General features: G+C 47.6%; 2 protein-coding genes across 2 annotated transcripts; one reads left to right on the plus strand and one right to left on the minus strand.

Moving 5' to 3' along the window:
* Positions 1 to 2325: 2325 nt before the first annotated feature.
* On the minus strand, positions 2326 to 6279 carry TMEM88B (transmembrane protein 88B). The gene is made up of 2 exons (XM_036747419.1): positions 6010 to 6279; positions 2326 to 3119 (listed from the first exon to the last, which is right to left on the minus strand). Exons 1-2 carry the CDS (start codon positions 6277 to 6279, stop codon positions 2802 to 2804), a joined length of 588 nt encoding a protein of 195 aa, XP_036603314.1. The 3' UTR covers positions 2326 to 2801.
* Positions 6280 to 20179: 13900 nt separating this feature from the next.
* ANKRD65 (ankyrin repeat domain 65) lies at positions 20180 to 26705 on the plus strand. Its single transcript, XM_036742599.1, has 4 exons — positions 20180 to 20242; positions 20827 to 21038; positions 22761 to 23310; positions 25960 to 26705. Exons 1-4 carry the CDS (start codon positions 20180 to 20182, stop codon positions 26425 to 26427), a joined length of 1293 nt encoding a protein of 430 aa, XP_036598494.1. The 3' UTR covers positions 26428 to 26705.

Raw genomic sequence — 26705 nt, forward strand, 5'->3', positions numbered from 1 at the left:
CAAGTGCTGACTTTGATGTATATGGACCGAGTGACCTAGGGTAAGTCACTTAACTTTTCAGTTGCCAGACCATATAGGATCACAGATTGAGAGCTGGAAGGAGCCCTAGAGGTCATTGAGTCCATCCCCCTTATGTAATAGTTGGAGAAACTGAAGCCTAGAGTGTCACCCAGGTGAGATAGGATTTGAACCAGAGTCTTCCTGACTCAAATTGAGATCTGCTCTTTCCACCACCCTACAGTGCCCGTGCATCTCTGGAGGGAGTGCCCATAGTGGGAGTTCCCTATACAAACGAAACCACATATCTCCTTTCTCCCCATCCCCTTGCCACTCCTCTCACCCTCCCCCTAAAAGTGTCCCCAGGTGATCTTGCAATCTGGAATGATCTAGATATTTTCTTAAGAGGGATTAGATTTGTTCTGCAGAGGGCAAGATTAGGGTCAGTTGGAAACTAGAGAAGATTCCTGCTCAAAGTCAGAAGAAACTTCCTAACATTGAGAGATGTGGCCTCCATACAGAAGTCTGGGCTCCCCTTCCCTGGAGGTCCTCAAGTTGGATGGCCACTTGTCAGGGGAGGGTGTAGAGGAGATCTTATTTTCATCCTCGTTCACCTAGGTGGGCTCTGAGGCCCCTTCCTGCCCCAAGAGGTTCTGAAATGTTTGGCCAGTTGGTCTGGTAGTCCCTTGAATTCACAGGGTCCCTGTACCTGGAAGGGACCACGGAGATCCTCTAGTCACCCCTTTCTCTTTTTATAGATGACAAACCTGAAGCCCAGGGAGGTTAAGGAGCTTTTCCAAAGTCACAAAGGCAGTAAGCGGCTGATGATCCAAACCTAACAAGTATTTATTTAATAAGTACAAGGGAAGAAACTTAACCATTATTGGCCTCAGTTTCTTCAACTGTAAAATGAGCATAATAACAGCATCCACCTCACAGGGCTAGTGTGAGAATTAAGTTAGATATCTGGAATACCAACGAAACACTTAGCACAGTGCCCTGCACATACTTGTTTGTCCTGCATTTTCAAAGAGGGCGATGACCTCATGGTGATCCTGACTCCAGTGTGAATTGGATTTAAGTGAGACAAAGTTACGCAAAGTCATCGCCACATTCTTCTGGAGTCATTGAGGTCCAGTGGCAGGACAAACACGAGGATGAAGGGCAACGGCTGGGGATGCAGTGGATGACCTTGGAGCGCCCTGTGTCTGACCAAGCTCTAAGTGCTCCACAGCACCTGCTTCAGCCGCCTTTGTGGCCCTTGGAACAAATTGTTCTCATCCACTCCTTCTGACACTGGAAGTCTTCACGTGCTTGGGGCAGACATCCCCTTAACTCATCGAGGAGTTTGTGACCCATCAGTTACCGTTAACCTGGTTTAGCCCGTCTGCCAAGACAGTTTACCAGGGTGTGGCCACTGCACACGCTACAGCTTCTTGGAGCCAAGGGTGAGAGTTGGGTGAATCATGGGTGAGAGTTGGGTGGACTCCAAAGGTGGATGAAAAGGGCTAGGCAAGCCCTCCCACCGGAGGAGCTAGTCCTCCTGCAATCTCTATACTCCCCATAGTAGGTGGTACACAGTAAGCATTCAAGAAATGCTTATCTCCTTTCTCCCTTCCCCTGTTTACTATGTACTAGCCACTGTGTAGATATCATCACATTTTAGTAGATGGCAGTGCAGAGGTCCTTGTCTTCCAGAAGCTTCCATTTCACTGTCCCAATATGCATGAACACAAGGTTATTCTAGAAAGGTGTGAGCACTAGAAGCTGAGCTGGGGGTTGGGAGAAGGGGAATCAGTAAAGTCTCATCTGAATCCTTCCTTCTCTATTTGAAGATGGGATGTGGGGTGGGGTGGAGAGTCTGGAGTCAGGTGGGGGTGGAATGCCTCCTAGGTCCTGATTCTTTCCTTCCATCCCTACCCACCCACCCCAATGACTCTGGGAGGCCCAGACACTGGGTGCAGTTCTCCCCATCCCCCACCCCACCCCACCCCAGAACACAAGCAGATAACAGAAAGGAGGGGTAGGAGCGGGGAGGGGGAATGCTGCTGAAGTAGAGGTTCTTGAGGGACAAACAAAGGTGCTTCATTGGGTCCTTTCCAGGTCAGGTTCCAGGGTTCTATGTCCCAAGCATACCTCCTGAACTGAGGGCCTGGAGGTCTGGAACTTGGGGGCGGGGGGACGTGGACAGCTGGGCTGGAGGGGCTGAATCTGGGGCTGAGTGGGCAGGAATGGAGAAACTTTGGGTCTTGTGCCTGCTCAGGCAGAGATGGTCCAGGAAAGCCAAGGGAGTAGAGGTGACTTTGGGGTTGTGGGGAATCTCTGAGGAATGGATTGATGAGGGAGATGGGGGCAAGGTCGTCAGCAAGGGCAAAGCTACTGGACCTCCTGAGGTTCTCAAGTATGTGACACCTTGCTGGGAAGCAAGGGACTTTAGGTCCCCTGAGGGTAGGGGTAGGAAACCCTAGGATTTTCATTGGGGAATATTTGTGTTGAGACTGAAAATTTGACCCTGGGTTCTTCTGGTGAGGAGAAGACTTGGATTATGGACTCAGTCCCTTCCAGAGAGGAGGGGTCCTAGACCGCCCTGAGCAGGGAGATGCAGGACCTAGGACTTCCAGGAGACAAAGCATAGGGTTTGAGGTGGGATGGGACCTGGGGGCCGCCAGCATCTGGAAATGGAGAATAAGAGATGGCTTTGGGATCCCATCGTGGGGAACTGGGACGACCTGAACTGGGGTGTTCAGAAACTTGGGGCAGAAAGTGTCTCTGGGACCTGGCGCTGCGGCTCTTTGATCAGGACCTCACACCCAATCCCGGGCTTGGCTGTCACCCTCACACCTGCCCTGGGTTTCTAGGCAGTTTCTCTGGGTTTCTAGGCAGCTTCCCTGGGTTTCTAGGCAGCTTCCCTGGGGCTTGGTTGAGGAGCCTCGGGCGCAGGCTGCGGCCCAGGGCGGTGGCGGCAGCGGCAGCAGCGGGCACAGGCGGCGGATCAGACGGCCGTAGGCAGCAGAGGCCAGCACCAGCAGAGGGGGCAGCGTCAGGAAGCCGAGGACAATGAGCGCGGACGAGCTGCGGTCGTCTAGCAGGGCCCGGCACGGGCGGGAATCCGAGCGCAGCACCTGGAGAGGGAGGGAGGGAGGGAGGTAGAGCACATACACAACACTCCGCTCCACTGCGGGAGGGAGGTAGGGCACAGACGCAGCACCCCGCTCCACCGTGAGAGGGAGTGGGGAACAGACACAGCACTCCCCATCTACTGAAGGAGGAAGGTGGGATACAGACGCAGCACCCCCTCTACTGTAGGAGGGGATGGGGCACAGACACAGCCTCTCCTCCACTGCGGGAGGAAGGTGGGATACAGATGCAGCAGCCCCTCTACTGTAGGAGGGGATGAGGCACAGACGCAACACCCCCTTGTACTGTAGGAGGGGATGAGGCACAGACGCAGCACCCCCTTGTATTGTAGGAGGGGATGGGGCATAGACTCTGCACCCCCCTCCACTGCGGGAGGGGATGGGGCACAGACACATCTCCCTCCTCCACTGCGGGAGAAAGGTGGAATACAGAAGCAACACCCCTTCTACTGCAGGAGGGAATGGAGCACAGAAGCAGCACCCCTGGTACTGTAGGAGGGGATGAGGCATAGACGCAGCACCCCGCTCCACCGTGAGAGGGAGTGGGGTACAGACACAGCACCCCTCTCTACTGAGGGAGGAAGGTGGGATACAGACGCAGCACCCTCCTCTACTGTAGGAGGGAATGGTGCACAGACAGCAGCCTCCTCTACTGCGGGAGGAAGGTGGAATACAGAAGCAACACCCCCTCTAGGAGGCACAGATTCAGCACCCCCTTGTACTGTAGGAGGGGATGGGGCATAGACTCTGCACCCCCCTCCACTGTGGGAGGGGTGGGGCACAGACACAGCACCCTCCTCCACTGCGGGAGGAAGGTGGAATACAGAAGCAACACCCCCTCTAGGAGGCACAGACGCAGCACCCCCTTGTACTGTAGGAGGGGATGGGGCATAGACTCTGCACTCCCTTCCACTGTGGGAGGGGTGGGGCACAGACACAGCACCCTCCTCCACTGCGGGAGGAAGGTGGAATATAGACGCAGCACCCCCTCTACTGCAGGAGGGGGTGGGGTACAGACGCAGCACTCTTCCTCTCTCTAGTAGACGTTTCCGATCTGGCCTGGGTGGGATTTTCTGGGAAATGTTCCCCAACCCTGTCTATTCTCGGAATCCCAGGGTCCCCTCCTATTCACCTCACCACCACCCCGAGTCTTTGCTCCTCTGGCTACAAAAGGAGCCACTGCCGTGATCTACCTCAGCCCCCCCATATCTTCCTCCTCTTTAGGTTCAATCTTCTCCTTCATCTCCACCCTTTACCTCCATCCAACCCCTGCTCCCCTGACTCCTCAGCAGACTTAGCTCTCCCCTTCCCCCCAACTTCCTCCCTCCCCCCCTTCAAGCTCCTCCCCTCCTCCATCTAGGCTCAGGCCCTCTCATCACACTTCGGGGTAGAAGCTGCCCCAACTAGGTGGCACAGTGAGCAGAGCTCCAGAGTCGGGAAGACTCGAGTTCAGACGTGACTTCAGACACTGTGTGTCTCTGTGACCCTGGGCAAGTTACTTCACCTGTTTGCCTCAGTTTCCTCATGTGTCAAATGAGGATCCTAACAGCACCTACCTCCCAAGGTTGCTGTGAGGATCAAATGAGAGCATAATGGTAGAGCACTTAACACAGTGCCTGGCACGTAGTAAACACTATATAAACACTACATGGTAACTATTATTCGTATTATACTCTCTCCCCTCTCCTTGTATGTCTCTATGTGCCTCATACCTCTGTTGCATTTGCTTGTCTGTGGAAGAAGAGGGGGTGCTACCCCGTTAGAGGGTAGGGGAAGAAGGGGGAAAAGGGGAAAGGGGAAAATAAGGGGACACTGGTGGCCAGGTTGTTTCACTTTATAGAATGTAAACTCCTTGAGAGCAGGGACCATTCCAGTTTTTTTTTTTTAATCTCCAGGACCTGGAGCCAAAGTGCCTGGCACATAGTAGGCACTTGGTACTTACTGATTGATATAACCGCAGGCTAACAAACACTTCACTCCCCCCACAGAGTCCCAACCAACTGAAACAACAAAACAACACCTCCCCCCCACACACACACATTTACACAGTTGCACACACATACACACTCTGACTAGGACAATCTTTGGCTCCCTAGAGACCCAGCATTTTGCCATCTGGTGGCCCCTGGTACCAGGAGGGGAGGCCCGAGAGCTGGTTCTCCCTCCCTGCTTTGTGCCAAACAATAGGTCTTCTCACCCCACAGAGACAAAGATACTCGTGATAGGCTGCTCTTAACTCTTTGGAACTCAGATTCTCTGGAAGGGTTTAAGGGTGGAATGAATATTCATAGCAGCTGCTATCGGTATGGCACTGGTGATACAGATGCCTTGGTCTATCCTGCCCTTACCTGAATCTTAGAGTGAAAAAGCAGCCCCTTCGTAAGGCCTCCCATGGGGCTATGGCAGTTTCCAAATCCTGAACCCCAGATGTGACAGGGTCTTGCTTACCTGCCTTTTGTTCCAGAGTCCCCAGAACCTGGGGCTGAGTTTGTTCAAAGTTGGGACTACCCTGGCCAGATCACAGCCCAGACTACCCCACCCTCTCTCTTTGAGGGCCCTTGGATCTCTGGCCACCCATCCCCCAGTTCTCTAGGCCTTCAGACCCACCCACCCCCATCCTAGGAGACCTAGGGCCAAATTGTCCTCATCCTTCTGTTAGCCACCCTTGATTATGGGGCTCCCTCCTCCTCAGACCTCAAACTTCTCCCTCCTACTTTGTCCTGGGGTCTAGCTCCTTTATTCCCTGGGCCCCAACACCTCTAAATCCCCTCAACCTTATGGGCCAAACTCTGAGCCCAATTCAGGCCTATTCACCCCTCCCCTACCATCCTGGCCTCGGCTTCCTCCACCCCCTCTTCTCCAATCTGTAGCTCACCCTAGAGTGACAGTGGAAGCCCAGATAGACCACAGCAGCCGATGGCAGCAGTGCCAGAGAGAACACAGCAATGGGTAGCAGCAAATGGAGAAAGAGGAGAGTCAGGTTGGCAATGGCCAGCATCAGTGCCCAGAGGCAGCGCCCAGCAGGACCCAGGGGCTCTGGGCGAAGGTGGGGAACTTTCAGGCGGAGTGAGGGGGGCCCAGGCAGCATGGGTGAAGTGTCGGACACCCCATCCTCCACTTCAGCCTCCAACTCAGCTTCGGACATCCTTTTGGCCCTGGCAAGGTCTTCAGAAGGCAGGAAGGCAATTTGGGTGGGTCTTGCAGCCCCCTCAGCCTCTGTGGCTTTGACCCACTAGCTCTCCCTGGGGCATGCCCCTCCCTGCCTCCAGCTGTAGGACTGAGGAGGAAGAGTCTAGAGTCTAACTCTTCTCCTCTGGAGTCTCAGTTTCTGCCCTGTCCCCGAAGGCAGCTTTTCTGTAACCCTTTCAACTCATTAGCCCTCAGCTGTCTCTGCAGACCCCTCTGTCCATCTGGAGCCAGGCTCTTGGAGGGGTCTAGGCTCAGGCTCAGGCTCCAGCCCAGGGATATGAGGATCAATCATCTGCAGGCCAGACAGGTCCCTGTTGTCCCCACATTGAGTGTTCCCCTCTCCCTCGAGCACCTTGTCCCCCTCATCCAAGGCAAGGCAGAGCTGGGGCTGCACAGAGCTCAGGAATAAAGGCTGTCTCAGCTCATTGTGATGCTTCTAAAGGCAATGCTGATTCCCCCCACCCCCACCCCAGACCAGCCTTCTTTGCTCACTGCCCACAATTCCCTCCCTCACCCCATGCCCACAGATGCCCGTGCTTCAATCTCTCACTGTCTCTACTAACCAGCTCTAGGGGCAGGGTGGAAGCTCCTACTTTTGGGAAGAAGCCAACACCCCAGATTTCATTCTAGGAACCCCAGCCTTTCCAGTAAAGGGGGGACCCTAAAATCACCCTTTTAAAATAAATTTTTATTGATTTCTTTTAATATTGCCTTAATTTCTCCCTTTATCCACCCTCCTCCCCTCTCCCAGAGTCATCCCAAAGAACAAAGAAATTTTTTAAAAAGAAAAAAAAATCACCAAAGCTCATTAACATATAAAAAGAAATCTGATAATATACATGAAGTTCAACATCCATGGATCCCCCACTTCTGCAAAGAAGCAGGAGGAGGCTTCTAGCCATTCTTTGGGGTCAAACTTCACTTCTTGTAATTTTGCAGCATTTATTGGAAGAATTCATTCTTAAAGGCTCCACGTGGTTGTTCACTCATTTTTCAGACATATCTGATACTTGGGACCCCATTTGGGATTTTCTTGGCAAAGACACTGGAGCTGTTTGCCATTTCCTTCTCCAGCTCATTTTACAGATGAGGAAACTGAGATAAACAGGATTAAGTGACTTACCCAGGGTCACACAGCTAGGAAGTGGCTGAGGCTAGATTTGAAGTCAGGAAGATTCCAGACTCCAGGCCTAATGCTCTATCTACTGTGCCACCTAGCTGTCCATTTCAAGAAATCAGAGACCAATTAAGAGGACAAACCAATCATGAACTGTGCTGGAGAGGGCAGGGAATGTATGTCCTTGCCTCTCTGCACCCCCCCCCCCAACCCCAGTGATCTCATTCTACTTTCATACCCTTCCAACTCCGTCTCTCCAAGCCTAGGCCCATGACTAAGTGAGGTTTGAAGGAGAAGGGAGTCCCCTGTGTCCTGGAAGTTGGGAATTCTTGGGAAGTGTGTTCCAGCCTAAAGAGTCCACATTTTATCCTGGAAGTAATGGGGAGCCATTCAAAGGTCTTTGTGTTTCTTTTTTTTTTTTTTGTTTCCCAAGGAAGGAACATAGTTAGACCTGTGCCTTGAGAAAATAATTTTGGCAGCTGTGTGAAAGATATATTTGAAAGGAGAGAGACCACCATAGGCAAGGAGACCAATTTGGAAGGTATTGCAATAGTGCAGATGAGTGGTGAGATGGGGGAGAGGTGCCTGGAAATAGAGTGAAGTGTGTGGCATCTTGGGCCACTGCTGGGGGAGAGGAAAGATGTTGCCCAGTTAGACACAGTGTGGGGAGGGTTAAAGGGGGAGGGCATAGAAGGGAGAGCGGTGGGTCAAAGCCTGAGACTGGCATTGGAGACAATGAATGGGTAAATTTTAGGGGGATGGAAGGTGGGTAGGTATGGCCCTGGAGACCTTGATATTTCAACAAAGGAGAGAGCACAAGCTGCCCATCTGCCAGAATGGATTATGGGACTGGGCCTTCCAAAGGTCTTCCTTCCCAGCCTAGGTAGCATTCCTCTCCAGTCCTGCTCAGACCTCTGTCTCTGGCACCTGTCTCTCTGGGAGTTTCTGTTGCTGGAGAATAAATGGGGCATAGATATGAAGAGCTCATGAAGTATCAGGACCCACTCATCTTCTGTGGGTTGGGAAATTCAGTATCCACACCCTCAGTCTCACTGGAGATGCCCTTTCAGCTTCAGGCAGGTCTCTCCTCCCAGCCTTCAACCCAGGCTCATTTCTCTCTGTCAGGACCCTCCCAGTCCTCCCTCTCCAAGGAAGACTCAGGCCTCCTCCTTCCTTTGGCCACCTAGCATATTCTTCCTTGATTAATACATACCTTTATACTTATCCTATCCTCTCCCATTATTAAGTTAATTATTAATTAATTAACCCCAACAGGGTTCTGGCTGCAAAAAAATTTTAATTAAAATAATTTCTTATTCATAAAAATACTATTTTTAGTATTTTCTTAGATTCATTCCTAAGGCAAACATTTCACGTGTACAAAGAGGTATTTGCTATGTTGCAAGCATGTAATCTCATCATATATTCATCTAAACTTATTTTTAAGAATTTATTTATTAATTTTCAACATTCACTTTTATAAGATTTTGAGTTCTAAATCCCCCCCCCTTTTCCTCCTTTCTCCCAAAGACAGCATGAAATCTGATATAGGCTATACATATACAACCATATTAAACATATTTCTATATGAGCTATATTATGAAAAAAAGAATCAGAATAAAAGGGAAAAACCACAAGAAAGAAAAAAAAGGAAGAGAAGAGAGTATGCTTCAATCTTCACTCAGACTTTATAATTCTTTTTGTGGATATAGACAGCATTTTGTATATATATTTGTGTATATAGACAGCATGAGTCTCGGAATTGTCTTGAATCATTGTATTGCTGAGAAGAGCTAAGTCTATCATAGTTGATCATCACACAATGTGGCTGTTACTGTGTACAATGTTGTCCTGGTTCTGCTTACTTCACCCAGCATCAGTTCATGTAAGTCTTTCCAGGTTTTTCTGAAATCCACCTGCCTAAACTTCTAAAGAGGATTAAAAAACTGCTCATTTGATAAATTATATCATTTTCTGAAAGTTGCCCAAAGAATTACTGTGCAAGTTTGTTATCAGAAACATTTTTATTAGATACTTGACACTACCTATGTGAACTTGGGCAAGTCACTTAAGCCCAATTGCCTTGCCTTCCCCCTCCAAAAAAAAGAGAAATATTTTGTTACATAATATTTAATCATGCTCGATCACCTACTCAGTAGAAACTCATTATCAGTCTGTTAACTACCATATAATTTATTCTGTTGTTACATTAAAATAATCCCTATATCTTTTATTGATACAATGTTCACAATCGGGGAATAAATAAAGATACATACACACAAAGAATTTCTTTTCTTAGAGCAGGTGCAAGTAACAGGTGTTCAGTTGCTATCTGCTGATAGGCCAAATATTGATCCTGCCCCTAATTCTTCTACTTCGTACACAGGTAACGTATAATGTAAATAGTCAGAAAACTGTAGTAGATGTTTTATCAGATATGGTCTAGCTATTGGGAGGTAACCTTTTTTTAAATGGTAAACTGGAATAACACATAATAAACTTGGCATTCTAGTCAAAATTTAAACAAATTTATAAAAAATTAAAAACATTCTCATCAAATGGGTCTGCACATGCCTTCCAAACCCCTGCTGGGCATAATCTGGACATGAAGCACACCTTCCAGTGACTTTCGATGTGTTCTTTAAACTTACTCAGAACGTAGTTGGGAGGGAACATTAATTCATAGAGCAGACACTTCTCAAAGCTGGAATAAAAGCCAAAGCCGGTCCAGTGAGCATGTAAAAGCTGGCCTGCAGGTTCTGGAGCAGTAAGGACATTCTCATCATCATTGCTGCTGTCTTCAGGGTCTTCTAAACCATAGGGATGACTAAGGTTTGGAGCAGGCTGCCTACAGACTAGGTTGCTTTCCAATTCCCAGGAGAACATTCTTACAATGGCCTTTGGATTTCATCTGGGTAAAAAGCTCTGTCTCTTGTGTCCTGGCTTGCAGAGGAATTTCCAAACTGCAGAACTGGTTTTCTATTTGGCCCTGAAGGCAGAGGACCACCTTGCTCCTTGGGGTGCCACTCGGGACTGCCAGGAACTCTGACCTACCTCAGCTTGATTTTTCAAGTCTCTTTTAAAGCTCCTCCTCCTCCTCCTTCTCCCTGCTGAGAGTTTCCAAATGTGAGATCAGGTCATTTATTTCTTGTTCTCTCTGCATCAATTGAACTTTATATTGGTCTCTACTTCCACAAGGTGAAGTTTTACATTCTCAATGATATTCACCTGCCCTTTGCACTTTAGCTTCAATCTGGCCAGTTTGTCAGCATCGCTGCTACATTTGGCCCTCTCATCCAAGAGTAGTTGATTACGTTTCTTATACATTTCTATTTTTTCAGCAATTTCTTTGGTCATTTCACAGACTTACCCCTTTGTAACCACCTCAGAAATTATCTCAGATGTAGCAAGTCCAGCTGTAGCAGGTTTTCCTGGCAAAGATACTAGAGTGGTTTGCCATTTCCTTCTCCAGTGGATTAAGACAAACAGAGGTTAAGTGACTTGCCCAGGGTCACACAGCTAGGAAGGGTCTGAGGCCAGATTTGAATTCAGGTCTTCCTGACTCCAGGCCCAAAGCTTTATCCACTGAACTACCCAGCTGCCTCAGTATCTTCTTTATCAGTCAGTTAATTAGCATTTTGTTAAGCTCCTCCTATATTTAAAATCCTATTTGTTTTGTTTTATAACTATAAAGTGATTGGGTAAAGGAGATGTTCAGCTCATTCAGTGTCACACAGAAAGAGAAAGAAATATAATAAATAACAGCAAATATAGCACACATTGCAGTCAGTTACAGACTCTCAAAAGTCCACCGTCAACATTCCCCTCAGGTATAGTGTAACTTTTGTACTGGGCTCCATCTGCCTTTCTTTATTGTCTAGGCTGTACTTGCCCCTCAGTGAAGACCCTGCCAGTCAGGGTCCTCCTGGCTGTCCTGTGGAGGCTGTTAGGATGCTAACAGGCAGCCCAAGATTCTCAGAACCCTCTGAAGTTCACAAGATCCTCCTCTAGTCAAGGAGATAGGAGGAGGAAGTTAGGAAGCCTTAGGCCAAAACCCAGTCTTCAGCTGAGACTCTCCTCCTCCCTAGTTCCCTCCAAGTGCTTCCTCCTTTGGGCTTGAAGGGAGGTGCCTGAAACTGGTTGGTTGGTCAGTTGTTGTCCTTCATTCTCGAAGAGGACCAAAATGACATCACTATGCTAGAGTCAAGTTTCAATGTGTCTGCCTATGGCTGATCAGGCTATTAAGAGCTCAGACTGCTCTACCACAAGTCAGACACAAATAGTCCATGTGAACATTTGGGATGCATACTCTAAATTTGTGCATCCTGCATTTCCTTTGAGCTGTTTCAATTTGGCTTTGCTCATAGTTATGGGGTTTAGACTGTAGAAGCCCCCTTGAACTCCCCTTGAATCTTCCCACTAGATGGAGCATTTGCCTGAGGCCATAAGCCTTTCATTATTGCTAGGCCCAAACCTCTAGGCTAGGTTACTCTTAACCTAGCCTAGCCCTCCATTGTCTGGCTAGTTTCCACCCTTGATCCTATCAAAGTGTCTGTGCCCAAATATGTTACCTTTAAACTAGCCTAGCCTTACATGTGTTGGTTATCTCCAGGTAGTCTTCAGCTACTTCCCACCCTTAATCCCATTCTCTTAATTCCTGGAGTCTGACCTCACCCCAGTCCCATCAAGCTCCTCCTTAGACTCCTCCTCAAGACCCTCCCTAAACCCCTCCTCCCATCACCCCAGGACCACCCTAGATTCCCCCCCCCCCAATCTTTCTGTATATAATTTTCATCTTGCCTCCATGACAGTGCTCTGGTCCACTTGTGAAACCAAGCATCACCAATGGTGAGATTTCTTAAGACAACCCTATATGATGAATCTGTAATAAATTTTGTTTCTCTTTGGCTAAGAGAAGGCTTAAGTCGAATTAATTCAAGCAGGACCCGACATGTTGGTATTTTGAGGTTTTGAGCATCCCTAAAAACATATAGTTCCCTGACCTCATCAATAGAGCACAGCACCTTCTCTGATGTAGGTATGCCATGCTGGTTGGTCCTGTGCCAGTGTTTCCCATGTCACACAATCAATTTCAAAGTTTTTAAGAGAGACCTTGAGAGTGTCCTTGTATCCCTTCTTCTGACCACCATGGGAACGCTTGCCCTGTGTGAGTTCTCCATAAAACAGTCTTTTTGGCAAGCATATGTTTTGCATTCGAACAATGTGGCCAGCCCACTGGAGTTGAGCTCTCTGAAGCAGAGTTTGAATGCTTGGCAGTTTAGTTCAAGAAAGGACCTCAGTGTCTGGTATCTTATCCTGCCAGGTGATCTTCAGAATTTTCCCAAGACAATTCAAATGGAAGTGATTCAGTTTCCTGGCTTGGTGCTGGTAGACTACCCAGGTTTCACAGGCCCACAACAATGAGGTAGGTCAGCACCACAGGTCTGTAGACCTTAACTATAAAGTCAAGAAACAATACATCGAAGGTGGAGAAGAGGCATTTTAAAAGACTGAGTTAAGGGGATTCTAGGAGAGTCCTGACTTCATAAAGCTTTCTAGTGCCTCGGACTTACTGATGTGGAAGACATGAGAGGAGGGAAAAGAGGAAGCAGCATGATGATACAAAGGAAAATGTACTGTCTTGAGAGTCAGAGGCCTTGGGTTCAAATCCTACCTTTGATACTTACCATTGGCATGACTTTCATCTCCCTCAGCTTCAGCTCCTTTTTCTGTAAAATGAGTCGGACTAGATTGCCTCTGAATTTCATTCCAGCTATAATAAGCCTGTGACCAGATCAGCTCCTTTGGTAAGAGTAAATATGTGAATTCTTGTCATTAACAACACATTAACACCCCATCCCAGCCATCAGAAGGCTAATGTCTTGTACCTAGTTAGCAAGCAGCCATTTGGGAAGTCTAAATAGTGTATTCTATTATCTTTCTATCTCTGGCCCACTTCTGCGGAAAGGAAGAAGGCAATGGACAGTGCCTACCCTGCTAGGATGCTAGCTGGGGCAGGGGTGGAGGTAGGAGGAAAGAGGAGGGGCTTAGGGAGGCCCTCCCCATCTGAAGAAGGCACTTTTCTCCAGTCACATAGCCACCTGCCACATGTCAAATAGCTGTCTCTCTGGTCTAGGGGTATATGAGTGGGTTCAGAAGGAAAACTGCTTCCCTGGTCACACTTAAGGGGGAGGCTAGCCCTTGGCTTATACTGGCCAGCTTATCCCCTTTCCACCAAACAATAATTACACAAAAGACCATATGCAAATGATGAGTAAAACCATTTATTCATGCAATCAGAAACTAGACAAGTTATTAGAATTATTAGAATATACCAAGAATATACAAGAATGACTGAACTCGTCAGCTGGAAACTACATGAGATCTCAGCTCAAACAAGGGAAGACAATGATGGAGACAATCCCACCCAGGGCAGTCCCTTCTAGCAGTCTTCCAGACACATAGGGAGGGGCTCCTTACATGTCCCCTCTTCCAGAGTCTTTTTCCCTTTCCTCCTTGGAGTGTCCCAAGTCCACCTATCCCTCTGAAGATGCTCTGGAGCCAACTTAAGAAGTCTCTTGTCCTGTCCAATGCAAAGTCGAGCTCAGCATTTTCTCTACTATTCAGGAGCCTTGTACCCCTCCATATGTAGCTCCTGGCCATCCCTCCTCCACCCCACTTGGCTAGGAGCTGGATTTCATAAACCAAAACATATATAGCAGTCCTCTCTTGTACCAGAGAACCCTGAGACAAAGTGGGTTTCTATCAATTGAGGGAATGTTTGAAAAAGCTGTTGTATATGAAGACAATGGCTTGTTTATTGGGCAGTAAGAAATGAGGAACACAAAAAAATTTGAGAAGACTTGTATGAACTGATGCCCTGAGAAATAAGTAGAACCAGATGAATAATAGGCATAGTGATTAAAACTCTCTAAGAGAAATGATTGCTGAAAGGAATCAAAACTCTGAATAATGAAAAAATTGGTGAGGATTCCAGAAAAGAGATAATGAAATGTACCTCCTCCTTCAATGGAGGGTAGGGGTGCCCCCTGCCCCCGGACCAACAGGACAGAATCCTGTGTTTTTGCTTAGTTTTCATTGTCAAGAGGGAAACTTTTGTCTAGAGAGGGCCAAACAACGGTGTGGTAGAGACAGTGGGCATGATAAAAAATCCTAGGTGATGAATTGAAAGGAATTCCTTATCCCCAACTTTCGTTGCTCCCAAAAGCTGCATCACCACCTAGTGTATACATGCAGAACCACACCTGTTACTTTACTTGGGCAAGGTTGTGCTGTAGCTGGTATGGCCCCTCTGGCTTGGGAAGTGTTTTAGGGGTTAGAGAGACTAGGCCAGGGGTAGGGCCTTTTGCAGTAATCTGAAATACCCCCAATTAATTGGAGGAGACTCTGACTGGTGACACGAACACTGAGCTGAGTTTCTGAAAGCTGAACTTTGTCTCTTGGCTCCTCTGTCCCTCCAAGAAACAGAACAGGACTGGCCAGAAGGTCACAAGGGAGACCATTTTCTTTTTAAAGATATTTACTATTTTATTTTTTCTAATTACATGTAAAGACAATTTAAAAAATTCTTTTAAAAAAATATTCTTTCCCTCTTTTCCTTGCTTACTGCTTCTCTCCCCGCACCCCTCCCAGAGAAAGCAAGCAATTTGATATGTGTAAGACATGTGCAGCCATACTAGCCGTGTTGTGGAGAAAAAAACACAGAACAAAAACAAACAAGAAAAATAGTTTTTAAAAAGTATGTTTCAATCTGCATTCAGACTCCATTAGTTCTTTTGCTGGAGATGGAGAGCATTTTTCATAAGCTCATCAGAATTGTGTTGGATCATTCTATTGCTGAGAATAGCTAAGTCATTTACAGCTGATCACCGTACAATGTTGCTGTTAGTGTAATGTTCTCCTGGTTCTGCTCACGTTGTTTTGCGTCAGTTCATACAAATCTTCCCAGGCAAGGGAGCCTATTTTCCTAAGACTTTGGCCCCATAAGGAAACTTGATGATCTAAGGAATCTCTGAGGGTTCTGAACTTTAAACCTCCATATGTCTACACAGTGTAGTCCCTCCCCGCAAACTCTTCTCAGAGATGGTCTATAGTAGATTCAATTTAATTCAATGAACATTATTAAATGCCTCTTGTGTTCTAGGTGCTGGAGATAACAAAAATAAAAATAAAATCATCCCTGCTCTCAAGGTCCTTACATTCTAGGGGAGGGGAAGATACAGCATGTATAAGATAAGCAAATAAAAAGCATATGCAAAGTAACCACCTTCTAGGAGGCATCAGGAATGGCCTTTGACAAGAGATGGCCCCTGAGCTATGATTTGAAGGAGACTAAGGATTCTAGAAAGTAAAGATGAGGAGGGAGTATGTTCCAGTTAGGGGTCACAGCCTGTGCTAAGGCCCAGAGATCGGAGAGGGAACATGTATAGTACAGAACAGCTAGCAGGCCACTCTGATTGGAATGGAGAGTGTATGAAGGGGAGTAATACTGAAATAAAACTGGAAAGGTAGGTGAGAGCCAAATCATAGTGGACTTTAAAAGTCCAGCTGAGGATTTTGTATTTATCCTAAGGGCAACACTAAAGTGTTTTGAGTAGAGGAGTGATACAATTAGACCAAGGGTTTATGGATATCAGTTTGGAAGCTACATAGAAGATGGGTCGAAGAAGGAAGAGACTGGAAATAGGAAAGTCAATTTGGAAGCTATTGTAATTGTCTAGGTGAGAGTTGAAGAAGGCTTGAATTGGCCCAGAGGCTATGAGTAGGGATGTTAAAGGTGTTGTGAAGGTAGAATTGGCTGGTTTGGGCAACCGATTGGATGTGAGAAAAAGAATAGAGTCAAGGATGACTCCAAGATTGTGAAATTGAATGAAGGGAGGCATCATGGGATCCTTTGCAGAAATAGAGAAGTTTGGGGTGGGGGGGGTTATATTCTGGGAGACATATAATGAATTCCGTTTTGTATATATTGTTAGTCAGGTCAAGTAAACAAGCATTTACTAAGCCCTTACTATGTATCAGGAACTGTGGTAAGTGCTGGGAATAGAAATACAAGCAGAAAGAAGGATGCCCTCACAGAGCTTACAAGAAAACAGGAAAAGGGGGAGCAGGGAAGAGATGAAGGTACTCTACATGGGGCTATTGAAGAAAAAGGCCATGAGAGTCAGGAGTGCAGCCTGGAGAGAAATGAAGACATGGCTGGCTCAGGCTTCCTCTTTAACATGGAGGTTCTGGGAAGAACCAGCCAACCAGAGAGAGAGGCTGCAGGGGTATTTGAGATGTCCATAGGACATACAGGTGGAGATGCCCAGCAGGCAGTTGGCCATGGAGGACTAGGGCTGTTCAGGAGAGAGACTAGGGCTGGATATACAGGGTGTTCCTAAAGTCTGGACACACAGGCAAAAATGCATATATTTAAGAGAATGAAATGAATGAAATTTTCAACAGTTTTTTTAGTTGGAATATTAATTAATAACATCTTCAATATAATTTCCATCATTTGTGATGCAAAGGTTGACGTGCTTTTCAAGATTCAAGTGAACTTGATGCGATAACTCCACATTACCTATGTGTCCAGACTTTAGGGACACCTTGTATATAGATTTTGGAATCATCTGTATAGAAATGATCATTGGACTCATGGGAGCTGATGAAATCAATGAGAGTGCATATAGAGAGAAAAAAGCTCCTTGGACAGAGTGTTGGGGGATGCACACACTTAATAGTTGGGAACAAGAGGGTAAGAGGTTAAGGAGATGGTCAGAAAGGTAGGGGTTGAACTAAGAAAGATTAATGTCAGTAAATCACAGGAAGGAAAGGGTATCCAGAAGAAAGGAGTCATTCACAGGGCCAAAGGCTTTGGGGCTGGGACCTTTAAAATCACCTAATACAATCCCCTCATTTTTAGAACTGAGACTCAGAGAAGGGGATCAAGAGGCTTCTTGTCCTGCAGGAAATAGATTGCAGAACTGAAATTCAAATTCCAGTTATCTGAACCCACATCTTGCACTTCCCACCACCCCACGCTGCCTCATCTCAGCCTGTCCTGGGATGAGGGGAGGAAGTAAACATTTATATATTGCCTACAAAGTGCCAGGCACTGTACTAAGCACTTTTCACAATTTTGTTCCTCACAAAACGCTATGAGGTAAGGGCTAGTATTATTCTTATTTACGGTTGAAGAAACTGAGGCAAACAGAAGTTAAGTGACTTGGCCATGTCACACAATCAACTAATAGTTTGGATGAGAGGTGACAAGGGCCTGAACTAGGGTGGTAGCCATGTGAAGGGTGTGGATGTCAGAGATGTCATGGAGGCAGAGTTGGCGACTGATTGCCTGTGGAGGACAAGGGAGCGAAGAGTCAAGAATGACTCCTAGGTGCTGATCTTGGGTGACTAGATGGATGATGGTGTCCATTACAGAAACAGGGAAGTGGGAAAGTAAGGGGAGTTGGAATGTGTGTGTGTGTGGGGCGGGGAACGGCACAGGAGATGACTTCCATTTTGGACCAGTTGTGCTGAGATGCCTGTGGTTCATCTAGGTAATGTTGAACAGGGATTTGGTGGCATGCGAATGGAACTCAGGAGATAGATGAGGGCTGGATATATAGATCTGGGAGTCATACAGAGAGAGCTGATGTTTTGCATGACTGCACATGAATAACCTATATCAAATTGCTTGCCTTCTCAATGAGGGGGGAGGAAAAGGAGAGAGAGAATTTAGAACTCAAAAAAATTTTATAATTAATTTATTTTTAGTTTTCAACATTCACTTCCATATGATTTTGAGTTTTAATTCCCCCCTCCCTTTCTTCCCCTTTCCCCAAGATGGCTTGCAATCTGATATATGCTCTATTTATACATTCATATTAAACATATTTCCACATTAGTCATGATGTAAAGAAGAATTAGAACTAATGGGAGAAACCATGAGAAAGAAGAAACAAAGCAAAACAATAAAAGAAAGGAGAGCAAATAGTTTGCTTCTATCTGCATTCAAACTCCAAAGTTCTTTCTCTGGATGTAGATAGCATGTTACATTGTGAGTTTTCAAAAAAAATTAAAATGAATGTTAAAAATTATTTTATGTGTCATTGAAAAAAACAAAATATTAGAGAGAGCTGATGATCAAATCCATGGGAGCATATAAGTTTACCAAGAGAGCATGTGCAGAGAAAAGGAGGCAAGGCTATGCCAGTGATCTAGTGGAAATAGTGCTGGTTTTTAAGCCAGAGAACTTGGTTTCAAATCCTGGCTATCACTAACTCCCTGTGTGACCTTGGGTGACTTAGGTACCCTCTCTGATGCCTTTGTTTTTGCATCTGTACAGTGAGGGAGTCAGATTAGATGACCTCTGAGGTCGTTTCCAGCTCAGATCCATCTTTAATGAAAGAGACACAACAGAGCCAGGACAAGCTATGAAGTGCTTTGTCCTGGACCAGGGATCGGGAGATTAGGGTTTAAAACCCTGCTCTGTGTGACCCTAGGCAAATCTGAGCCTCAGTTTCCCCATAAATAAAATGGATATGTGGATACATGCCCTGCCTTTGCTAAGATATAAACTGTGAAGCTACCTCTTTGCAGGGGTGGGGGGACTATGGGTGTGGAATGTTGCATATGCTGTATGACTGATGTATTGTGATTAGTTTTGCTGAATCGTTTTTGTTCTATTCTCTTTCTCTTTAAAAACCTTTGTTACAAAATATGGCTCACTATATGGGGGGAGGAGGGAGGGATACACTCAGAAACGAAAGTGATAGAGAAATGTGGATAGAAGGATAGATACAAGACCTGTGAATTCACTGGTCTGAGTGGGAGCACAGCTGCCTAGAGCATGAAGGGCTTGAGAGATTTGTCCTGACAGCTTGTGTCAGGTGGGACTTGAACCCGGGTCTTTCTGACTTCAGGACCGCTCCCTATTACACTGTACTGCTTCTCCTAAAAATATCAATAGACTTTTTAAAAATAAGATTTAAATTAAATTAAAATGAAATAAGCTGGTTGTCAATTGCATGAGCTGCTATTATTACTAATGATCTAACAACAGGAAATCACGCAGAGCCCCCTAGGGAGCCTAGAATGGTGTTGATAGTGGTAGGAGAGGAGTTGCTGGATGCTGTGTCTGGAGACTCCTGAGCTGGGGGTAGGGCTATTTCAAAGGTAAAAGTCCCTTCCCCCTCCCCCAGAGGACTGGGAAGCTCAGGCAGAAGGGGAGAAGAGGCCAAGCCAAGCTAGGCCAGGCCAGGCCGGCTAGGCCCAAAGGGTGAAGCTTAATTTTCCTTAGGGGAGTAGGGGGAGGAGCGGGTACCCTGGGGAAATAAGAAGCCAGACTAGCATGTCTCTGCTTGTCACAGTGACTGCCACAACACCCTTCCTGCAATTGTTCCTGGAGGAGCCTGGTCTGTCTGTTGGTATGTTCTAACCCAAGCCAGCAGGAGAGTTGGTTGTCAGGATCACCCTGGGGGACTCCCTCCCGTTGTCAGGTAAACAACAGGGTGCTAAGGTGGGGTGGGGTGGGGGGAGGGAGACTGCAAGATCTACAGCCCCAAGTGGCCCTGCTTGCCTCCCTCCTATTACTTACAGCCTGCTCTGGGCCTGGCCTTCAGCTCCCTAGCTGTGACTTTTCACAGGCCTCCAGGGAATCTCAGCCCTGCCCGGGAACCTCAGGACCAGGAGGAAGGACTCTCCCCAGTTAGCCTGGAACAACTCGGGACTGCTCATGGAGAGGGAAAACCAACCAGCGATGAGAAGCTCCCAGCTATGGGTTCTACAGCCTTGGAGGGTGACAGCAAACAGCCCGAGTTGGGGGGATTTAGTGGGGAAAGTGCTGGGACAACAGAACCGCACCCATTCCCCCAGTTTGGAGAGTTAAGTCCCTGTGGGCCTTGGGCTCCATTTCTACTCCTTCAAACTCTGTCCATTGGTAAGGGTGGGGGACTGCATCTGGTCTCTTCTCTATCCAGTTCCACTGATGAGATGACTAGCCTAGGGTCAGGGTTAGGGATCAGAGTGAGACCAGGGTCAGAGCTCCATGTTGGGCTGAGACAAAACCAAGTCTTTAGCCAAGATTAGGGCTCAGTCTGGGACTGGAGTTGAGGCCCAGTCTGTGATGAGTTTAGGGAGCCAGTCTGGGAATGGATTGGGGTCAGTTTCTGGCTGGAGACAAGGGCATCAGCCTAGAGGTTTCTTTCTTTGTCCCCATATCCTGTGTCTAACACAGTGCCCAGCACACAGTGGGCCCTTAATCAGTACTTGTGGATGGATTGTTGGGTGGGTTTGGGGTCAGATGGTGACCTCTGACTATAGAATTCTTTATACTACTCTTCTTCCTGTCAAAACCTCAGTTGTCATATGTCCTCATTCTAGGAGCGACGAGAGTTGGAGTCTGAGCTGGGCAGGCACTGGATGGACCTAGAGATGGGGGATAAAAGGATCCAGGAGGAGGAGGAAGAGCAGCCTCTGAGCCTCCTTCCTGCCCCAAAGGGCTGGGGCCAAGGCCAAGTGATCAAGGCCATATGGAGAGGCCAGCTGGGCCTCATGAAGCAGTTGCTGAGGCAGGGGGCCTGCATCAATGAGAGGTGAGCAGCCCCATCAGAGTCCTACCCCCAGCACCCCAGCATGGAGGTCTTCCGCTCAGGCTTCCCTTTGGGTCTGACTTTCTGTGAGGGGTATGTAGCACACCTATCCACATGATGCGCACTCAGCATACAACACCACACAAAGGTGAATCATATCCCACACAGGGTTACACAGTGGCTCTAGGCAGCCAGAGGGGCAGAGGAAATCTCACTAGATGTCAAGTCCTGATCTGCGACCTTGGACAAGTCCCAACCTCTCTGTTCTGTCATCTACAAAATTTGGACAGTATTAATATCCCTCCTACCTACTATTCAAGGCTGTTACCAAGAGTCATCTATCATTTACCCAACACTCATTAAGCAGCTACATCAAGTGAGATAAATACAGGTGAGACGTTCTAGAAATGTGAGCTATTAATCCCCTCCCTACTATATCATACACATAACCTTATGTATGTTCATACACTGCCTCAAAAACATACCTACATATATAACCCCACAAATGGCATACATTTCTTTTCTTTGGTTCACATTGAACAACTGTATTTATTTTGGGCTGATATTAGTTTGTTCTCCCTGGGCAAATATCTCCCTTCCCTCAGAGCTCTGGGGATAGAGAGGTTAAAAATTAGCCAGACAAAACTTCCCAGTGGACAATCTTGGAGTCTGTCTTAAGAGGCAGAGCTGGGACTAGATCTCCAGGTAGCCTCTGGAATCCATGTCCAGTGTACCTGGTTCAGTTATGAAGTGACACCAAACATCCCAGGATCTATATCTCCCCAGCACTGAGCACGGTATCTGTACATAGTCAGCATTTAATAAATGCTTACAAATGGATTGAAAGCACTTTCCCCTTCATCATGGCCACCCATCTGCACACATATAATCGTGTGTCCATCAGGGAGTGGCCTTCAGGGAATGTCCATCAGCCCCTGCCTTCAACATGCATGTGGCTTCGTAGGCTTTGGGCTCGAGACACACCCCCTTTCCCCAGACCTATCTCCCATGACTCCCCAAGATGCTCGAGTCAAACTGGATCAGTCTACATTCTCTGAACACATTTTGCTGTAGAGGGGAGCCCTATACAAACAAGAGGTACAGATGGTTTCTGAGACCTCTTGCAGTTCTGAGACTGGGAAGGAAGGAAGAAAGGAATTAAGGAAAGAAGGAAGGAAGAAAGGAAGAAATGAAGGAAGGAAGGAAGGAAAGAAGAAAGGAAAGAAGGAAAGAAGGAAGGAAGGAAAGAAGAAAGGGATGGAGGAAGGAAGAGAAGAAGGAAGGGAGGAAAGAAAGAAGGAAGGAAGTGAAGAAGGAGGGGAGGAAGGAAAGAAAGAAGGGAGGAAGTGAAGAAGGAGGGGAGGAAGGAAAGAAAGAAGGGAGGAAGGAAGGAAGCAAGCAAGCAAGGAAGGGCAGTTGAATGAAAGAAGGGTGAGAGAGGTTGGGGGTTAGGAGGAGAATCACATGAGGGTAAGTTTAAGATTTAGGGGTAAATCGGCCTGCTCCTGCAGAGGTCAGAGATGGCAAATCATTTTCCAAGATTCCCACACACCCTAAATGCACTACCTCTACCCACATATATCCTGGCAGATGGGGAAGGATGAATGAGAAAGAGTAAGAAGCAGGGCCTATGACTTCAGATCCTTCCCTGTGGCTCAGGTTTAGGGGAAGGGCCCAAAGGGTCTGGGGGATAGTTCCCTACCTTACTTACAATTCTCCCTCCAGGGATCCAGCGGGCCGGACCCCGCTCCATCATGCAGTGGTGAGTGGCCACATCCCTCTTATCCGGTTCCTGGTCCAGCATGGGGCTGCAGTGGACGCAACAGATGAGGAGATGGTCACTCCTCTGCACTGGGCTGTCTGGCAGGGGCAGAGCCAGGTGGCTGAGCTGCTGCTGCAGCGAGGGGCACCAGCTTCAGCCCGGAGTCGACGAGGCCTCACATCGCTGCATTTGGCAGCCACCCTGGGACACTCGCTGTTGGTCCAGCGACTGCTTGCCCATGGCCTGGATGCTACCAGCGAGGACATTCATGGGTGGACGGCACTGCACTGGGCAGCTGCAGGGAACCAGCTTTCTGTGGTAGAGCTTTTGAGCTGTCAGGGCATCTCGCTGGACATCAGCTGTTCGGGAGGCCCCTGCCCTGTGCATGTGGCAGCGGAGACTGGGAGAAGAGAGACGCTACGGTTCCTTCTGATCCAGGGAGCACATGTCAATGCCCAAGACAGCACGGGGGCAACAGCCCTCACCATTGCCTCGGACCTGGGGGACCAGGAGGTGGGGCCTCCCCGACATGATCTTTTCTCTGGTGGGGGAAGGAAAAGACACCTTGGGCCCAATTCTCCTGACCAGAAGAGCCCCTTAGAGGCCCTTTTATGTAGTCATGAGCCAGTGGTAGTACTGAACCAGTCATGGGCCAATAATAAGAAGGCAGTGGTACCCCCTAGAAATCAGGCAGTGAGGTGGAAAGAGGAGATGCTGATCCTTTTCTCCCCCTTCCATCTCAGTTGGCTTTCTGGAGTCACAGTCTTGGGAAAGGTATTTGAGTGGCAAAGCAAAAGCAAAGGGCCCTGGATTAAGAATCAGAAGACCTAGCATTGAACCTTGGCTCTGATACTGCCCATGTGACTTCGGCTAAATCATCTTCCCCCTCTAAACATTCCCAGAAATTAAGGGTTTGGAATAGATCATCTCTAAAGGCCTTTCCAGCTAGGAATGCTATGATCTTATGCCAAGGAGAGGTTCATGAGATGGGTAGTAGTTGGGGAGTGGTCCCTGAGCCAGTGGAGACAAGGGGAACAGGAGGAATGATTTAGGAATGCAGGGGGTCTTGAAAGTGTAGCTGGAGCTCATGGACACTGCAGCCAGGGAGAATATGTCCGATTAGTTATTTGCTAAAAGTTTACCCAGCTGGGTGAGAACAGAGGTGGGGTAATGAAGTATTAAGAGGCTTCTCTAAGGGTCATTGATGCTATAAATGGAGATGACCTTGTGGGCTGGGTGGGCTGTCCTATTTGCCCTTTCCCTAGGAGGTGAGTGGAGGAGAGAGCAATAGGAGCTCTGTTGAACTCTTAGACACTCTGCCCTAAGGTCCAGTGGAAATCAGGCAATCAAGAAGCACTTATTAAGTACCTACCATGTGCCAGCCCCCTGGGTTAGATGTTCCCAGACTCAAAGACAAAAATGAATTGGCCCCTGCCCCCCCAAAGAGGTTAGATTCTGCTGGGGGAAACAGTATGTACTCAGATGAGTGGCTACAAGGAAATCTCAGCCAGGAAGTCACTAGCTAGGGGGGTACCAGTCAAAGCTTCATGTAGGAGTGGACATGTGAGCTGAGGCTTGAGGAAGTAAAAGTGAAGACAGAGGGTCTTCCAGGCCCAAGGGCAGTATAGGATGCCTGTAACCAGGACACCTCCTCACATTTCAAGGTCCTAAGGATTTCGCTAGAATGACTTCCTCACCACTTCCTCACCCACCTCCCAAGGTTAAAGGGTCAGATTCTATTTCCCCTTGCTATCCTTCACACCTCTATGTGCCTACGCCTGTGCTATTCATATCTGGGGAGGGAAAGGAGGGAGTTCCCATAGTATAATGGAAAGAGAACACTCATGTAAACAGGAGGCCAGAGCCTCAAGGCTCAGACCTGTCAACGTGACTTTAGGTAAATCATTCAATAAACATTAATTAAGAATTTCCTGTACCAGGCAGGGAAGCAGATACAAAGTTGACATCTCCTGCCACAGTTTAGGGTGGTGGGAGGAGGAAAGAAGATACAAACAGATCATTATAAGGTACTGATAAGGAGAATAGGAAGGTTTGAAACAAAGTATTATGTGAAAATCATTACTGACAAGGCTACCAAGGAAGGCTTCCTGGACTGGAAGGTACGTGAGGTGAAGTTTAAAGGATAGATAGGAATTCAGCAGCAAAGGTCAGAAGAGAAGGAGAAGAGATGGCCTACCAGGCAGAGGGAATTGTACAAACAAAGGCATGGAGGCAGGAGAGTACAAGACTTGATGGCAACCAGAATCCAGTTGGCCCACAAAGAGTGTGTGTAACAGTGGAATAGGAGATAAGGCTAGAAAGGCAAGGGGCCATCAGAGGGTATGTCTCTTTCATCAGTTTTCTCATCTCTATAATAGTGGTAATACTTGTCCAACCTACCTTCTAGGGTGGTTGCCTGAAGTCCTTCCCCTAGTAGAACATAAGCTTCTTGAGGGCAGGGACTGTTTTGTCTTTGTACCACCCTTCCTCGAATCTAGCACAGGGCCATACATGGAGTAGGTGCCTAATAAATCCTTGTGAATTTGAATTAAATTTATAAACCTTAAAGTATTATAGGAACATAAACCATCAATACCAAGCTCCCTGTCACCATCATTGTAATCCCTGTGACCTAGTCCCTGCCCTGGGAGAGGTCCCAGTTTGGTAAGTTGAGAGTCAGGTGAAACAGGGGAGGCAAAACCCGACAGGATGTGATTAAAGGCTGAGTAATTGGTATCAGGTGTCCAAAGGCAGGAGGAAGCTGTGTGGGCTGGAGGAATCTGTAAAGGAATGCAGGATTTAGGGCCGGCAGGCAGGCACCTTAGAGATTGAGGCCCAGAGACTTGTCCAAGGTCACACAGATGGTCAACAGTGAGTCATAGTTTGCACCCTGGTCTCATCTCCGTTCTCTACTTCAGGCCTGGAAGGAATAGTTCTCTACAAAGTTCTCATTTTGATTGTCATTTTTGTGGGAGTGGCTTTAAGGAGCAGGTAGATCTGAAAAGATATTGGGCCAGTGGCTCTTGAGAAAGATGAGGCTGCTGTGTGGTCTCCCTGGAATTCAACAAGATGAAGTGGACTTCAGAAAGACTAGCCCTCACCCCCATCCCCACCCCTCTGTACTTTTCAACAAATGCCACCCAGTCTCCTTCCTATTCCTAGGTTGTAAAGCTGCTCTTGAACCATGGTGCCGATGGGAACCTTCCAGACCAACATGGCCGCTCTCCCCTTCACCGGACAGCTGCTGCTGGCCACCTTCCTGTGGCCCAGCTACTAGTGGAGAGAGGAGCTCTGGTGGATGCCCAAGATGGACTACATCTCACGCCCCTGCACCATGCAGCCTTGAGAGGAGACACTATGGTTGCCAGCTACCTCCTGGACCAAGGAGCAGAGGTCAATGCTGCCGGTTGGCTCCGCAAGACCCCTTTGCACTTGGCCATTGAGAAGGGTCATTGCTCTATGGCAGAACTTTTACTAAGGCGGGGGGCTAGCCCCAGCCTGCGGACACAGTGGCTGGAGACCGCAGAAGACCTTGCTGCCCCAGGCAGTCCTCTGAAGACTCTCTGTTTCTTTCAGAAAGGCCAAGAGGAGAGATGCGAGGCTGGGCAGGGCTCAGACCCCTCCATGTAGACATCCAAACTGGAGGTTTGAGTGGTACTGTGCTACTGGCTAGCTTTGTGACCTTAGGATCACAGGACTTCTGGGAAAGCCCTCAGAAATTACCTGACCGAACTGTCTTCTTTTATAGATGCCCACAGTACAGGAATTTGTTCAAGATCGCATGGGTGGTGAGCGGAGTTGGCGCCTAAGCCTGGGTACTCATCTGTCAAGTGGGAATGATACTTGCTTCACCTAACAGCATTACTGTGAGCAGAGTAAACCCTACAGTGATACACAAAATAGCAGTT

The sequence above is a fragment of the Trichosurus vulpecula genome, chromosome 2 (assembly GCF_011100635.1).
Source record: "Trichosurus vulpecula isolate mTriVul1 chromosome 2, mTriVul1.pri, whole genome shotgun sequence".
Taxonomy (NCBI): domain Eukaryota; kingdom Metazoa; phylum Chordata; class Mammalia; order Diprotodontia; family Phalangeridae; genus Trichosurus; species Trichosurus vulpecula.

Bases quoted from the DNA above. Each gene is read 5' to 3' on its own strand.
- TMEM88B (XM_036747419.1), bottom strand. From the start codon at position 6,279: ATGTCCGAAGCTGAGTTGGAGGCTGAAGTGGAGGATGGGGTGTCCGAC. The intron at 3,120-6,009 runs GTGAGCTACAGA...CTCCCTCTCCAG, and splicing joins GCTTCCACTGTCACTCTAGG to GTGCTGCGCTCGGATTCCCG.
- ANKRD65 (XM_036742599.1), top strand. From the start codon at position 20,180: ATGGAGAGGGAAAACCAACCAGCGATGAGAAGCTCCCAGCTATGGGTT. The intron at 20,243-20,826 runs GTGACAGCAAAC...TCCTCATTCTAG, and splicing joins GGGTTCTACAGCCTTGGAGG to GAGCGACGAGAGTTGGAGTC. The intron at 23,311-25,959 runs GTGGGGCCTCCC...TCCTATTCCTAG, and splicing joins CGGACCTGGGGGACCAGGAG to GTTGTAAAGCTGCTCTTGAA.